At 50.2% G+C, this 15827-nt stretch overlaps 1 protein-coding gene across 4 annotated transcripts in view; it reads left to right on the top strand.

Annotated features, from left to right (window-relative positions):
• The window catches only part of Tom1l2 (target of myb1 like 2 membrane trafficking protein), a 126567-nt gene extending 111446 nt beyond the window's left edge, over window positions 1–15121 (top strand). The window contains exons 13-16 of one of the 4 annotated variants that reach the window (XM_031354372.1): window positions 2320–2382; window positions 8859–8918; window positions 10666–10702; window positions 11597–15121. In XM_031354372.1, coding sequence (XP_031210232.1) covers window positions 2320–2382; window positions 8859–8918; window positions 10666–10702; window positions 11597–11745 — 309 coding nt within the window. In that variant the 3' untranslated portion in view covers window positions 11746–15121. Of the gene's footprint in view, window positions 1–110; window positions 1256–2319; window positions 2383–8858; window positions 8919–10665; window positions 10703–11596 lie in introns of those variants that run through there. The other 3 variants (XM_031354373.1, XM_031354376.1, XM_031354377.1) reach the window with 3 other exon arrangements.
• The last annotated feature ends 706 nt before the right edge of the window (window positions 15122–15827 follow it).

The following is a 15827-nucleotide window of genomic DNA, read 5'->3' as shown; positions in this document are numbered from 1 at the left end:
GAAATTTGTGTTAGCCCCAGACTACAGCCAGTTCCTGTGAGCAGTCAGATCCCAGGGGAAAAGACCCTGTGCACTTTATACACAGTTATTTCTCTTTTGAGTCTGCCCAGGAAATATACGGGAATGCATGCCTGTCTACCTGGCAAGGAAGAAGAGGGCTCCCAGGACCCTCTGGGCTGGAATAAAAGGGGATTGTGCCCACCCATGCACTGGACAAGGAAGGGCCCTCTGCTTCCTGCAGCCAGATCTTAGCTCCTGTGGCCCCTGTGTAAAGTGACTGGTGGGGACAGCACATTATCACTGGCATGATGGAAAGGTTTGGTCTTGAGGGTGGGGACTCTCTTCCTGGCATATGCACCTCTACAGTGGCTGCCAGGAGGTACAGAAGAGCCCACCCACTTCCTTGATCTCAGCATCCTGCTGTTGTACATTGGTGGCCTACTGTGACATTGACCATCTTACACAGTAGTCTCCATTCTTTCTCCCGTTACTTAGACTATCTCCACATTGAACCCAGCAAGAGAATTAAAGAGCTAGGCCAGGGTCCTGCCAGTACACTGCCTGGTAAAGATGGGGATGACCCCTCCTCCTGGCTCACCTCAATCTGAAGCAGCCTTGTCCAAAGCAGGCTCTTTGCTCTCCACCCCACCATGCCAGCACGTGTCCTGCTCCGACCCAGGCCATTATCAGTGCCCAGGCCTGGGTCCAAGTCCAGGAGACGTGGTCTGTTTCTCACCCATCAGCCTTTGAATGCGTGGCTTGGCCTGGCTCCTTGTTTGCAAAGGTCTTGCTGACTTCAGCAGATTTACCAATGAACGGCAGATTGCTGTTCCTGTTGTTACTGGGGCAAGGACTGGCTTCAGCAGGAAAGACTGGCAGGACATGGGACAGTCATGTGTGTATCTGTGTATGAAACACTTCTGCAGGCTGCCTCTACCCTTCCTAGGCCATGCTGTCCTGGCATCAAGAACAAAGCAGAGAAGAGAAGGCTGTGTAGCCACACCTCTGCAAATAAGACCCTGCTTCTAGCTATAAAGAAGCAGGAGAGGGCTGGCGAGATGACTCAGCAGGAAAAGGCACTTATTGCCAACCTTATACTTGACTTACATCCTCAGAACCACAAGGTGGGAAGAGGCAACTGACTCCTACACTTTACCCTCTGACCTCCACCTGCAGAATGGCATGCGTGCACAGACATGCATGTACGTGTGCACATACAAAATGAATAGGTTTTTTTAAAAAAATTATTTATTTATTTTATGTATATGAGCACACTGTTGCCTTCTTCAGACACACCAGAAGAGGGCATCAGATCCCATTACAGATGGTTGTGAGCCACAATATGGTTGCTGGGAATTGAACTCAGGACCTCTGGAAGAACACTCTTAACCACTGAACCCATCTCTCCAGCCCATGAGTAGTTTTTTGTTTTGTTTTGTTTTGTTTTTTAATGCAGAAGGTCTGTAAGTGTGGCTCACTTATGTAGTGTGTACCATGTTCTAGGATCAGCAGCACCACCACAAATAAACAAGCACATAAACATAAGAAAGCAAGGAAGAATATGCTGAATTCAGCATTCAAGTCAAGAATTTAAGAAAAAAATAGCCAGGCGGTGGTGGCGCACGCCTTTAATCCCAGCACTTGGGAGGCAGAGGCAGGCGCATTTCTGAGTTCAAGGCCAGCCTGGTCTACAGAGTGAGTTCTAGGACAGCCAGAGCTACACAGAGAAACCCTGTCTCAATAAACCAAAAAAAAAAAAAAAGAAGAAAAGAAAGAAAGAAAGAGAAAAGGCTAGTTCTCTGAAAGTTGACCCCTTCATCCAGGCATAGTGACAACAACCATAATTCCAGAGGACTGAGACGGGGATTAGGAATGCTAGGTCAGCCTAGGGTATAAACATAGAGAAAAGAAAAAGAATAGAGAAGAAATAAATGAAAGAAAGAAAGAGAGTAGGAAAGAAAAGAAATGAAGAAAAAAAGAAAGAAAGAAAGAAAGAAAAAGAAAGAAAAGAAAGGAGGAAAAGAGAGAAAGGAAAGAATCTGTCCACTCTGTTAGTCCAACCTCTCAGGCTGTTCAGAAGCCTCCAGTGTTGGAGAACAGTGAGCATGAACATTTTGTTATCCAACTTAGAGGTATGGTGATAAAATTTTCCTTCTCTTTTCCAGGCATGTAGGTAGGGTGTGTGCTAGGGCAGGGGTGGGAAGCATCAGATCACATTTCCTTGTGTGACAGATGATCACATCTGAACAATGACTTTTCTCCTTTACAATATGTGGTATGACTTTTCTTTTTGGGACTTTTCTGTCCTTGGCCCAACAGAGAGGGAGAGGTGGGGACTCTGACCTGCAGCCCATAGACAGCTGGCTCATGACCCAAGGAATGGTGAGGAGCCAGAGCCGAGCAAGCTCGCTGCCCACCCCAGCCCCTCACCGTGCAACAGTCGGCACCTTCCTCTTGCCACCTGCCCAGTGCTGTGACCAGACTGGACACAGAACACACACTTGTTCTGGGTGCCAAATCTCCCTGTGTCTGTAGAATCTCCATAAGGCCCCAGACTTCCAGCTCCAGAGGAAACACCTTCCCTGGCATTTTGCTGAGCCCATAGCCCTGGGTCTTTGTGGGCTAGGATGTTTGCAGATGTGAGGGGTGCCTTTCCCTTCTCCAACAGACTCTGGAGTTCTCGGCAGTATTCATTTTTCCAGGGTGAGCACAAGTAATCATGGCTTGTGTCCAATGGGAAGGGCCACTGTAAGCGAACTCTGCATAAGGCCACTCAGAGAAGCTCCCTCTTGCCCTACACCTGGGAATTTGGCAAGCCTAGGCTTGGTAGGCTTCTATAGTATGATAGAGTCTCACATATGGCCTGGAGATCTTTTGCAGAAATGTATAGATGATATAGTAAGAGAGGAAAAAGAGGATAAATCCGGGAGAGCTTGTCACACAACAGTGCACTCTCATATAGAGCTTTTGTGACAGAGGCTTGGGAGGGTCGCTCCCACCTTATCCTTTCAGATGGCCTTGAGCTGGGTCCCAGGCTGTTTGCCTCAGGTTGACTGCTTCACCCCCAAGTACAGAATCAAATCTCTAGGTGCATGTGCGAGGGGTGGAGCAGGTGAGGATACAAAGAAATAAGTATGTGGACCTCTGCCCTCCAGAAAATGTGGTAAGTCAGATATAGATCTAGGCCTTGGTGTCAGGCCAGGAGGGACCCAGATGTGCTGCTGTCCATGTAGGATTTTTAAGTGATAGGCTGCTTGCAGCACAGGGGCCACCTGCTTAAGAAAGGATTAGGCCCTGGGTCCAGTCAGGGTCTGCAAGCTTGCTCAGTGGTGCCTGAGCTTTCCTGTTCCCACTGCAGCACACACCCACCCTGCATAAGAAAGCAGATGCTCTTTAAAGGGCTACCCGTGCAAGTGTGCAAGGGCTGCCTGGGCCTGGCCGTAGAGCAGGCTTCTTAGAACGGTGTCTCAGTTGTCCAAATTGAGAAGACCTAGCTGTGTGCCCTTGTGCCTGTTAGCCCTGCAAAAAAGGATACTGCCCTGCAAACCACCTGATGTGACCTGGGCAGCTGGTGATGGTGCCTGTCTTTGTCCACACAAGCCGTCTCTACCCTTCCCTTCCCATAGAGAGCCCCAATCTTCAACTGCCCAGAAACAAGCCTAACTAACAGCTTAGTGTCTCACCTTCCTGCCTACAGTTTTTTCCCCTATTAAAACAATGTGTGTTAACTGCTTTGCCTTATTTCCTGTAGTATAGAAATCCTACCTTTCCAAACCTCTCAAGTACAAATTCTTCATATGGAAACTTTGTGTACTGTTGAATGAGACCAGGAGCTTTAAAACATCCCTCCCTTTGGGTTGGAGCTGAGTGTCACAAAGTTTCATGACTCCTCTAGAGACAGCTCCAAAAATAAATTTCACCATTGGGCAGGTAGGTGTCCTTTTATGCTTGGAGCTGGGAACAACTGTGGAAGGGTTGCGTCCTCTCCTGGAACTCAGATGTGAGGACAGCTTATACAGTTAGGTCACTATACCAGGTACATTGGCAGGTGAAAGTAGGCAAGATCTGGCTTGAGACAAGGTCAGTGGCCTTCCCTCTCCTCCCTTCCTGGCCTTTGGATCTTTTCTGCTACTTCTGGCTGGTGATCACGTAGAACCCTCCTACTTTCAGGGTACAAGCAGGGAAGCTCAAAGAATGAAAGCTGGTATGGTAAAGCACTAGGCAGGCTGAGACAGGAGGCTCATGGTCTGAGCCAGCTTGGGCTACACAGAGACCAGTCAAAGGTGAATAATGGGGCCTTGTCGTATACATACTCACACAAGTAGAAGTAACCATGACAACAACAATAATAATGTCAAAGCAAGAACGGAATTAGTAGACTATTCCCCGACACTCATTCATGGTCCTGTGTTGCTCCCTAACACCAAAGAGGCAGGGCAAGGAAGACCAACAACAATGGGTTCTAAAAAGAGGGGCTGGAGAGATGGCTCAACAGTTAAAAGCACATAATGCTCCTGTAGAGAACCTAAGTTCAGCTCTCAGCATCCATACTGGGCCACTCACAATGGCTGTAACCACAGCTCCAGAGAATCTGATGCCCTCTTCTGGGCTCCATGAGCACATGGACTTACATGAACATACCCCACACAGACAGACAGACAGACAGACACACACACACACACACAATTAAAAATAAAAACAGTAATGAAAGCCTATTACTGTGAGTTATCTCCATCTGTAACCTGGCAGACACCCAGTCATAACAATCCAGAGGAAAATCCCAAACCAACCAACCAAACAAACAAAAACCCCAAAAAACCAAAACTGGTTGGATCCAGTGGCAGCACCTCCCTCCTCTGTTCTTAAGGTGGAGTGGCCCTGCCTGAAGCTCCTGACTCTGCCCACCACCTAGAACCTAACCTACCACCCTGGCATCAGAAATGCCTGAATCTCTTTGGACTCCATAAGATGGGCTGGGGGTTGTTACCAGGGTGGCTGCTGTGTTCACTTGGGCCAGCATTTGGCCCTGGTCTCTGTATTCTGGGTGGAGGTCTTTCTCTTCACCTCCTCCTGTTTGTCTCCCTTATCACTCTTCAACCTCCTCTAACAGCCTGCAGCTTGGACCATGGCATGTGAAAACCAGAGTTTCCTAGTGTCTGTGGAATGAGCCCTCGTGCGAAGGACACGATGCTAAGGCACCCATAGGCCTGCTGACTTGCTCAAAGCCACAGGACAGAGGCACCTAAGTCTCCTTCCATGTTCCCATCCCTCGATCAGCCAGGAGTGGGTGGAATGGGGTGGGGTGGGGTGAGGGGTGTTTCTCTCTTGTTCTAGGCCTCCACGGGTTGTATTTTCCAATGAGTATACATGTTGAGTCTGGGTCTGGGAGTACCTATGTGATGAAAGGCATACTCGGCCTGCTTCTCAGAGCAGTTCATAGCTCTGCTCCTACATCAGCCCCCTGCCTTCTGTTAGCCTAGCTGATAAACAACGCCTACTTCCTCAGAATGTAAAGGTCTAAGAGACTCAGTTCCAGTGACCAGACTCCCTTGAGTTTCTACACTAGAGCACAGAAACACAAGCCTGGAACATGAGGGGTGCCTGACTCAGGAGTGTTGGACTCAGATACCACATTGCAGTCAACCGGTTCCCAGATGAGGAAGTGGATGCCAAGCCTTGTCAAAGGACCTGGGCCAACTCCTCCACCTCTACCCACACAGCTGAGGCTTCTAAAATAGAAGAGCCTGGCCCTCTGTATTGAAGAAATGGCTCAAAGAGCAATGACTTGCCCCCAGCCTGCAGCTGTGCACTACAGCCTAGGTGGAGCCCAGCTCCAGTGTTGTCCAGTGGTGCTGCCACTGCATGGCTGTGTTCAGCTCTTTGCTGGCTTTTATGATGTGAATTAAACCCAAAGCTCCATGTATGGTATGCAAGTGCCCTACTTCTGAGTTACTCCCTAGTCCTCTACTTTTTCTTTTTCTTTTTCTGAGGCAGGGTTTTTCTACATAGTGCTGGCTGTCCTAGAACTCACTATGTAAACCAAACTGGCCTTGAACTCACAGAGATCTGCCTGTCTCTGCCTCCTAGGCTCTGGGATCAAAGGTATGTGCCAGCCACCAGGCCCAGCTTAGCCTCTCTACTTTTTTTTTTTAAGATTTGTTTACTTATTTTATGTACATGAGTACACTGTAGCTGTCTTCAGACACACCAGAAGAAGTATTAGATCCCATTATAAATGGTTATGAGCTACCATATGGTTGCTGGGAATTGAACTCAGGACCACTAGAAGAGCAGTCAGTGCTCTTAACCACTGAGGCGTCTCTCCAACCCTGCCTCTCTATTTTTTGACAATTAAAAAAAAAAAAATAGAAGAAAAACCTGAAGGTTTTAGGCCTGTGACTCTTTAGAACTAGCAACACAATGAAAGTGACCAGCCCTCCTGTAGGAGATCTTTTATTCCAAAAAAAGCTTGCAGATATGGTGTCTCCATTTCTTCTGGGTGGACTGAGGTGGATAAAGCAAAAGGGCCCACGTGCACTGTAGCCACTGCCATGACTGGCATTTCTTGTTGGAGAAACTGTTGACTGTCTAAGCTGGGGACTAGGCCTAGCACATGTCCTCTGCACGTCAGACATTGTGGTTGATAGATACCAAGATCATGAAAACAGCATGTCCTGTTTCAGGAGTGAGTCAAGGTAGAAAGTCCCCTCTCTCCCCACCTACCCTTGCAGTCATGAGATAGCCGATTGCACCCACTCTGTTCTGATGTTCTCTGATGGGGAAGGCAGGCATCCGCCGTGGACACTGCAGGCACAGCTATTGAGCATCCTTGCTCTCACCCCAAGTAATCATCTGCTTTGTCACCAGGACTTGTGTCGTGGTGTGGAGCTCCCTGAAATACCCAGTTCAGCAGTTTGAAGTGTCTGGGGGTTAAAATGGCAGCACAGAGAGACACTGTCTAGTGATTCGTGAGCTGTTTTGAAAATGCTTGTGCTTGCCCATGGCAGGGTGAAGCTTGGGCACAGAGCACGTTCTCAGAGCCGGGGCTCACCAGCCTGCTGAGGGAACACTGCAAGTTTCTGCTTAGCATGTGCAGGAGCCACACCTTTTGGCCACAGATTTCAACCTGCAGAGCAGGAGCTGGCAATATGAGTTCTTTGTTCTCTTCCTTCTCAGGTTGAAGTTTGGAATTATATTTGCTGTCCTTAAGAATTACTTACACTGAGTCTTCTTATTGCCTATTTAAAGTTTATTTCTACCCTAGATTTTGACTTTAGAATGTAGCCAGCAATGGACACAGCACTGTCTTTCTTTCTTTTTCTTCTAGAAATACTGAGCTAATAATAAGCAAGGTTCCCAGGTGAGGCACCTCTCAGTCCCGGGGTAGGTAAAGAGGCAGGTTACCCTGACTGAAGGCCATTACCTCATTGTCTAGGCTGAGAGCCAACTTTTTTTTAGTGTGGCTCTAGAGGTCTAAAGGCCTTCACCTCTTGTTTTGTTTTTTGAGACAGAGTTTTTTTTGTGTGTGTGTGTAGCCCTGGCTGTCCTGGAACTCACTTTGTAGATCAGGCTGGCCTCGAACTCAGAAATCCACCTGCCTCTGCCTCCCAAGTGCTAGGAGGCCTTCACTTCTTTTTTTTTTTTTAAAGATTTATTTATTTATTTTATATGTATGAATACACTGTAGCTGTATAGATGGCCATGAGCCATCATGAGGCTGCTAGGAATTGAATTCAGGACGGCCCCACTTGCTCTGCCCCGCTCGCTCCGGCTTAATTCACTGTACTTGTCTTCAGTACGCACCAGAAGAGGGCATCCGATCTCATTATGGATGGTTGTGAGCCACCATGTGGTTGCTGGGATTTGAACTCAGGACCTTCAGAAGAGCAGTCAGTGCTCTTACCCACTGAGCCATCTCGCCAGCCCAGGCCTTCACTTCTTATCCTGTCATAGCTGATAGCAACTTAAACGATTTCAGTTGCATATGTTTTCCAGAATCTCTGCTCTGGGGCCCTGGGCTCAGGCCAAGGCATCTCCCCACCCATACCCAGGTTTGAGGGGAAATCTAGCCACACCCTAGGTATTCGGCTCACAGCTCACTGTGGACTGCTTGTCTCACCCACTGAAGCTTAGACAAGAGAAAAGGCAGACTAAAGGGAGCTGAGGCGTTTGAGGCTACTGAGTGGTGTTTTTTCCTCAAGAGAGAAAGAAGACTAAAGTGCTCTGTCCTTTCTTGTCATCAAAGCCCTCATTTTAGCAGTATTCCCCTCAGAGGCAGAGTGAGCCCACTTTATGAAAGCAGGGCACTCACTCCCAGACCGAGGGAGCACATGCTGCTGGCTCCTTCTCCCACCCACAAAGCCACCTCCTGGAGCAGACAGGGTCCCAGGGCTAGGCTGCCCAGCCCTTCCAAGAACCTGCACCCTGCCTAGGCAGGTTGGTACCCTGGTTCCCCTCTGCTCCCATTCTGTCCTAAAAGTCCCTTGACCTGAGGGCAGCTGATTCTCCTGTCATGGCTGCTACATGACTAGCCCTTTCTGAGATTAGAAGGTGTTTGCAGTCCTGGCCTGAAAAGGCAAACATACATAAGCAAAAAGTTATCCATATCAAGAACCCGTACTTTCCCACCACCAGCCCCTGCTTATAACTTACCACCTCATTGCTCTCCTCGCCCGCCATTTCACACGTAGCTGCCTGTGCTGCCTGTGTGTGCTGTATAGTTGTTTTGCTCTGTGTACATTTTGGTTTTGTTTTGGGGGTTACTTTTGATGATTTACTTTGTTCTGGTGTTCTGTCTTCTTTTGCCTGGCTGTGTGGGGGCTGCCTGACCCCGCTGCTTGCCGCCTCTGCCTTCATAGATTCCCGTTGTGCAGCCCTCTGTCATGGACGACATTGAGGTGTGGCTCAGGACAGACCTGGTGAGACTTGACTTTTACATTTGGTGTGTGGGTTGTGGCAAGGCAGGCGTTCTTCTGAGGACAGGCCTTGGGGCTTGTGGCAGGGGCTCTACCTCCACAATGGTAGGTTGGAGGAGGGAGGCACGGGCAGCTCACAAAGCTCACATTTCTTTCCAACATGTGGATCTGCTGGTGCCGCCTCTGGGCACAGCCTCTCAGCCACACAGCTCCATACCGAGGTGGGCAGGTCCCTTCAGTGTCTCACACTTGTGGACGCCGGAGCGCCCAGCTCTGACCACTTGTGACACACACTGACTCCTCTCCACTTTCTCTTAAACGGCAGAGGTGTGTGTGAATGTTCTGCTTGGTTGTTTTTTGTTTCATGCTGCTATTTGTTTTGAGGGAGGAGGGTTATTTTTGTGTTCTGGTTTTTGTTTCCTTTCTTTTCCCCCCAAGTTGGGGATTGAAGTCATGGTGTTATGCATGCAAGGGGGGCTGTGCTGCATCCCAGTCCCCATTTCTTTTTTCTTTCTCTTTTTACCCCCCACAAGTGAGTTAGGCACTTGGTTTTAAGTTCACCACCATTCCCATTTCCACCATCTTCTCATTTTTGTTTACGAGCTCTGCCCCACATGAATGTGTCTCCACCTTCTGGGATGGAGAGAAGATGAAGTGTCTGTGGATGCCTCAAGTCAGTTCCCTGCTCCTTCCAGAGCAGCTGCCGACAGGCTGAGGGCAGCATGCTGTAGTCAGGGGCAAACACTGCCTCTTCCCCAGGAAGCTAAGCCTTCTTACAGCCCCAGGAGACAGCCACCTGGTGTCAGGGAAGGTTGAAAGGTCCTGTGAAGTTCAGGGGTGATTAGAAAGAAATATGTCCCTCACCGAGGCAGGAATAGAAAGTCTCAGGGCCTCTCCCAGACTAGACATAGTGTCACACACCTATAAGCCCAACATTCAGGAAATGGAGGCAGGAGGATTAGAACTGTAAGGCCAGATTTAATACTTGGTGAGTTCAAAGCTAACCTGGACGCCATGAGACCCTAAAGAGATTCAGAAAGTATTTGTTAGCAAGGCTCTCAGTGAGGTATATATATATATATCAAGAGAAGCCCAGGTTAGCTCAGCCCTGCTGGTGAGGCCTGTGTATAAGCTCTTCTCTGTTCAAGTATGAGCCACTTAAATGTGTAGAGGTACACAGCCTCCATGGCCTCTTTAGACAGCAAAAACTAGAGTTTGGGTCCAGGGGAAAGCTGGCCCAGCTCCTTGGAGGCTATGGGCATGTATCTAGGTGGCAGCTTCTCTGGCTTTCACTGCTAGAGTCAGGCATAGGCCATGCAGGCCCCAAGCAGCTTCTAGCTATTGGTGTGGGTGGCATCTTTCCAGAATCCCTATGCTGGCAGCACTAATGTGCCTCAGCCTCATATTACCATGGTATCTCTCCTCAGAACCTGGTATTGATGGGTGGGGTTCACCCCTCTGGCCAGGTAGGGACCAACCTACACCAATTTTGAATTTTTCTTTCTTGTTCTTCTAGGAGATCAAAACCTAGAATCTTTTTTGCTGTTTTGCTTTTTTTTTTTTAAAAAAAAAACAAAACCTCCCCCCCCCCCCCCCCCGCAAGATTACTCTCTAACTCTCTTTAATAGGAAGAAGAGAAATCTGGAAGCAGGAAAAGTAGCACTTTATTTGGGTAGCCATGGGTGGGCAGAGGTGGTGGGGTGGGCAGGGCAGGGACGAGCCCTAATGCCATTCTCTGCTCCATCCACAGAAGGGTGACGACCTAGAAGAGGGTGTCACGAGTGAAGGTAGGCCTGACCAGTGGTCTTACAGTCCTCCTGTTCTCTCGTTCCTGACTCAGGACTGCACAAGGGCTGGCCCCTTACCCTGAACTGCTAGAGCCATGTGACTGCTGGGCCTGAGCCCTAGCCTTCATGGTGACTAAATTGCCCTGAGACGCACAGTCAGGGCCTTTTGGGTATCTGGGCCTCAGTTGATGGTTAGGTGGGAACATGGGCCTAGTTCTCCACCAAGGCTCCTGCCCTTTTCCTGTCTGACTTTGCCTCCTTTGCATCTTGCCTTCTACACCTCATCCCATGCTTCCCCTCCCCTGGATTCTTCCAGACCCTGTGGCAAAGACCAGCTTAAGGACCTGCCATTGTGCTAAGTGGCCGCATTCTGCATCCTTTTTCCAGCCTCTTCCTTGGGTCAGTGAGGGTTGGGCCTGTGGTGTTTAAGCAGGTGCTGCTCCATTTTCTCAGCCCTGCCCTGTGCTGATCTGGGAGAGAGCTCTGGGCTCCTGAAGGGGTGGGAAGGTACTCTGCACATACTTTTTCTAGAGCCTTTCTATGAAGGGACTGAGGACTGCTGGACTCTTTCCTCATCATTGGGGGCCCACAGCAATATATAGGGTCCTCCCCTCACTTCCCCCTAATCCAGCTTTCCCCTGTTCTATGTGCAAAGTCAGGAATAGGTGACTTCCCTTAGGCTGGTCCACAAACTGGGAGAGCCCAGAATAACATAGGATCTAGCTGGTTGCTCTCTGCTAGCATCCCTCTCATTCCTACTCCTGTACACATATACTTCCTGCCAGAGGGTCCTGCACACATGTACCTCCTGCCAGAGGACAGCCAGGCCAGGGTGTAGAGCTCCAGCTAAGCGACACTTAGCGAGCCTGGCCCTCAATTTGGTTTGTATTGCAGAGTTCGATAAGTTCCTGGAAGAAAGAGCCAAAGCTGCAGAAACAGTTCCAGACCTGCCCTCACCCCCAACAGAGGCCCCTGCACCAGCCTCAAACACTTCAAACCGGAAGAAGCCAGAGCGGTCTGAGGATGCACTCTTTGCCCTGTGAGCTGTCTTGTGGTTTGCCTCGCCCTGGCAGGTCACTACTGACTCTCCCAGTGGACACTGGGCACTGGCCACTCCCCCAGCCTGCATACCTGTATCTCCATGGAAACACAACTGTGTTTGTGCCCAGGCCACCCTGGTCAGGACCAGCTTTGCCACCTTCTCTCAGGGGGGCAACAGCAGCACTGACCAGAGGTCCTGTCCTCCCTCGCCCCAAGGGCTCTCGTGGCCTTCAGTCTTCCCAGGAAGAGCCAGTGGCACAGCACCAGGCAGGGAAGCCCCTCGACACGTTCTGGACAGAACTCCTGAACTCACCCTCTCCTCTCCCCTTCCTGCTTCTGCCTAGCTCCATGGCTTCCTTCAGGTGAGACAGTGCTCCACTGGACCCCCCTCCCATCAAGGACTCTGGGAAAGCAGGGCTCAAGCGTTTGTAACTACAGGCTTGGTTTCCCTCCTTGGACCATGTGGTACCGTGGCACTTAGTGTCTGTACTTGAGTGGGCTCTGTAGGTTACTACCTTGAAGGTCCCTCACATCCCTTTCCCCGTCAGCTGCCAGGCCTGGGACCAAGACAGGGACCTACGGCTCTTGGTGTGACAGCAGCTGTGAGGCCAGCATGTGCCCTGCAGATGGTGGACAGCTTACTGCAGGCGTGACATGCACACTCACATTCATACCTGGCCCTGGTGTCTACAGAGGATTTTTTGCTAAAGCAACATGACTTTAATGCATCCATGACTAGACCTTGCCTTCAGCAGCCTTCACAGCTATCTGTAGGCCAGCAGAAGGTAGCTGTGTGCTGTGCCTGGAAGTCCAGAAGACTGGAAGCTATACTCCACTCCTCTCCTCTCCCTGACATGGCCTCAGCCTTCATGGCTGTCCCCACCTCACATATCCCCCAGCCAACAATTTCATTCTGAAGCTTGCTAACAGTCTCGATCTGAGTAGATGAGAGCTGGTGATACCTGCTCCTGGCCTGTGTCTTTGCTGGCTTGCTTCCTGGATCTGAGCAAAAATGACTTAGTGCTACCTTAATCTTGGCCTAGCTGCTGTTGCCTAGAAAAAGGAAGCTGCTGCTGCAGCTGTGTTACTACATACTGTGGAGGTCACCACACATTCCTCACCTGTGTGTGGTTAGCCGTTCCCACTGTTAGGAGGGCCCAGTGCTATACCTGTTTCCATTTGAGCTCCCATCCCAGGAGGGAGAGGGGGCTCGGCTGCCCTTTAGTCAGATCAGTGTGTGGGTTCTGTGCAGCTCTGAGGGAGGGTACTGCAGCCCTGACTGAAAACAGAAATGGCCTTTCCCAGGCCCAACGCAGCACCTCTCCTTCAGCAGTCTCTGGAAGGTCTGTCCAGGCCTCATCTGGCAGGACCTGTGGAGGATGTCATTCTGTCTTGCAAAAGGCATCCAGGAAGCCCCTCCTGCAGGGAGCTCAGCTGACCTGCTAAGTGCCCAGCCCTCTCTGAGCATCTGTCTCACCTCCGCCCTCTATTTAGGACCCTTGGCCAACCAGAGCTTCTCAATGTTTCTCAAGGGCAGAGCCCTCCAAGGCTAGCCTGGCTGCTAAGGCCTCTGAAGGCTTGTCACACCACAGGAGGCTGGGGAGCCCAGTCTACCTGGAAGCCTGGCCTTTGGAACAGTTCTAGAAGGGTTGTCTGTGAGGGTCAGCTGCACACAGCCTACGAGAGCTGGCCGTGTGGGTAGTAGCAATCAGGCCAGCGTCTCTGAACTAAGACACTTTTTTTATGGATGATATTGAAAGGAAGATAGGCTTCCATCAGGGAGAGAGACTGGTGTGGGCCCCACCTTGGGGATCCCCAACAAGGCTGTTTCTAGTACCAGTGTCCAGAACTGTCCCCTGACTTCCTGACTGCAGCAGCTGGGTCTGGCTGAAGCTGGGCTGCTGTGGGACAGCAGGTACTCAAGGACTCCCACCCGCTATCAGAGGCTACCTTTCTGGCTGGGACAGCCCAGCTGGCGGCTTGGTTTGTGTCTGGAGGTAGTCTGCCTTATCAGTGGGCTGAAGTGACATGTGCCTGAGGCCTGGACCAGATGCAAGATTGGGCTTGGGGGCTTGGGGGGCCTGAAGGGGGTTCACTATTGTGAACTGTCCTGTCCTGAGGATGCTTTCCTACCTGTTCCCCACCGTCTGTGGGCACAGTCCTTAGAAGCTGGGCCCTCTCAAGCCAGCAGCCTCTACAAGTGTTAGAAATCACAGATAGAGTGTGTACTTAATTACACTAAATTATTGCCGGGACTCCTCATAAGCACTAATTACACCTGATTATAGGTTAAAATATTTATTTTGTCAAAATATTTTCTTGAGGATGTATTTAACCTTTTCTTGTTCATTGTGTGCTGGAGTGTGAAGACTGCTTCTTCCTACCTTTTTGGCCATCAGGTAGCAGTAAAAGAAACTCACCAGGTGCCCTAGAATGACCTCTCCCCAGGTACCAAGAAGGCAGGCTGGAGTTGGATCGAGAGTTTCCAACTCATTTATCTGTACATGGGACATGGGGGTTTGGAGCCAAAAGGGCTTCTTGGTAGCTGTAGCCAGGGCTAGCTTCCACTTACTCTGTCAGCCCCTCAGTGTGAGTGACTATGACTTGGCTCACTACCCTTCCTCCCCACCTGGCCCATGCTGTCTGCCACAGCACTGCCCAGCTGGGAAAGTGGTAGCTGGGGCTTACTGGCCCAGGGGCATTGAGCTCCTCTGTTCCACCGTCCTCTGACTGATGGTCTCTCAGATGGCTCAGGACAAGCTATGGGCACTCTTGGCGGTCAGCCCTAGGTGGCTGGCAGGGCAGAGTGAGGGCCTTTGTTGCTGCCTGGCCAGTTTGCAGCCTCCCTGAGGTCTGCTGTCAGGATGCCTGGGGTCTCCCTATGTGCTCAGCTACACAAGAACCCAGTAGGGGAAGATGTCTCCACTTGGAGATCCTCCCTTTGTAGCCCTCTGGAACCTACTTAGCCCAGTGCCCATCCCCAGCCCTTCCTGTTCATGGGGTCTAAGCTAGGCTTCCCCTGGCTCTCAAGAACAACTGTGGACCCCATGTCCTGACTGCTCCTGCCACACTCACACCCTAGGCTCACGGCTTTCTGGGAGAGCCAGGGTAGGATTTCTTCCTAACGTTTGCACTTTCTTTGTGAGGATCTGAGGATCTTTGGAGCTGCTGAAAAGATGGTATTGAGTTTGTTATCCTGTTGTCTCACAAGTCAGATTCTTGTCCCTGTCCTATGTTTCTGTGGGTAGAGCTGGTTCTGGAGGGTGGCTCAGAGCGACAGCTAGTGTGTCCCCCCACCCCACTGGCTCTGCTTCCAAACACTGTCTCTAATTTGTGTTCTTGCATGTAAAGTACTCCACAATAAATAGTTGACTCAGCCCTTCCTGTGTGGTGTCTGATTGGCTTGCCTATCCAAAGGACTTGGAAGTTGGCCCACCTGACTCCTTTTTTAAAAAAAAAAAAATTATATTTTTTTGAATTCTGTGTTTATGGGTGTAGTCTGAGCGTAGATATGTGCACTTAGTAGTTCAGGTGTCCACAGAGGCTAGGAGAAGGTTCTGGATTCCCTGGAGCTGGAGTTGGAAGGTGGTTGTAAGCCTCTGTGTGGGTCCTGAGAACCTAACTCCAGCTCTACAAAAACAGTGTGTTCTTTAACCGGTGAAACATCACTCTAGCTCCCACCTGATTCCCAAGTGCTGGAATTAAAGGTCTGAGCCACAAGCTCAGCACCACATGCCTTTAACAGGCCTTCATGGGGGGTGGGGGGAGCAGTTGCAGACCTCCCTCCTTAGTTCCCCAAGAAGACTCCTATAGACCAGCAGACTTTGAGGAAGGGGGCGGATGTACATCTACCCTGGCTACCTAAGAGCCATAGGACTGGGCATGATGGATTTCCCTCTGACTCTGATATGGCAAGGCTACCCTGGTTCAGAGCAGGTAGGCCTGTGGCGCCTAAACCCCTTTACCTGGGTTTCTGCCAAAAAAGCATCAGAATCATCTACAAAGCCATGCCAGGCACCAAGTCCTCGAGCCTGGGCTCCCGGAGCATTGGCACCTCTCCTAGCTTTGTTCTTTAAATTCTACA

The sequence above is a fragment of the Mastomys coucha genome, unplaced genomic scaffold (assembly GCF_008632895.1).
Source record: "Mastomys coucha isolate ucsf_1 unplaced genomic scaffold, UCSF_Mcou_1 pScaffold5, whole genome shotgun sequence".
Classification (NCBI taxonomy): domain Eukaryota; kingdom Metazoa; phylum Chordata; class Mammalia; order Rodentia; family Muridae; genus Mastomys; species Mastomys coucha.
The sequence above is the reverse complement of the archived record's forward strand: the minus strand, read 5'-3'. Positions and strand labels throughout refer to the sequence as shown.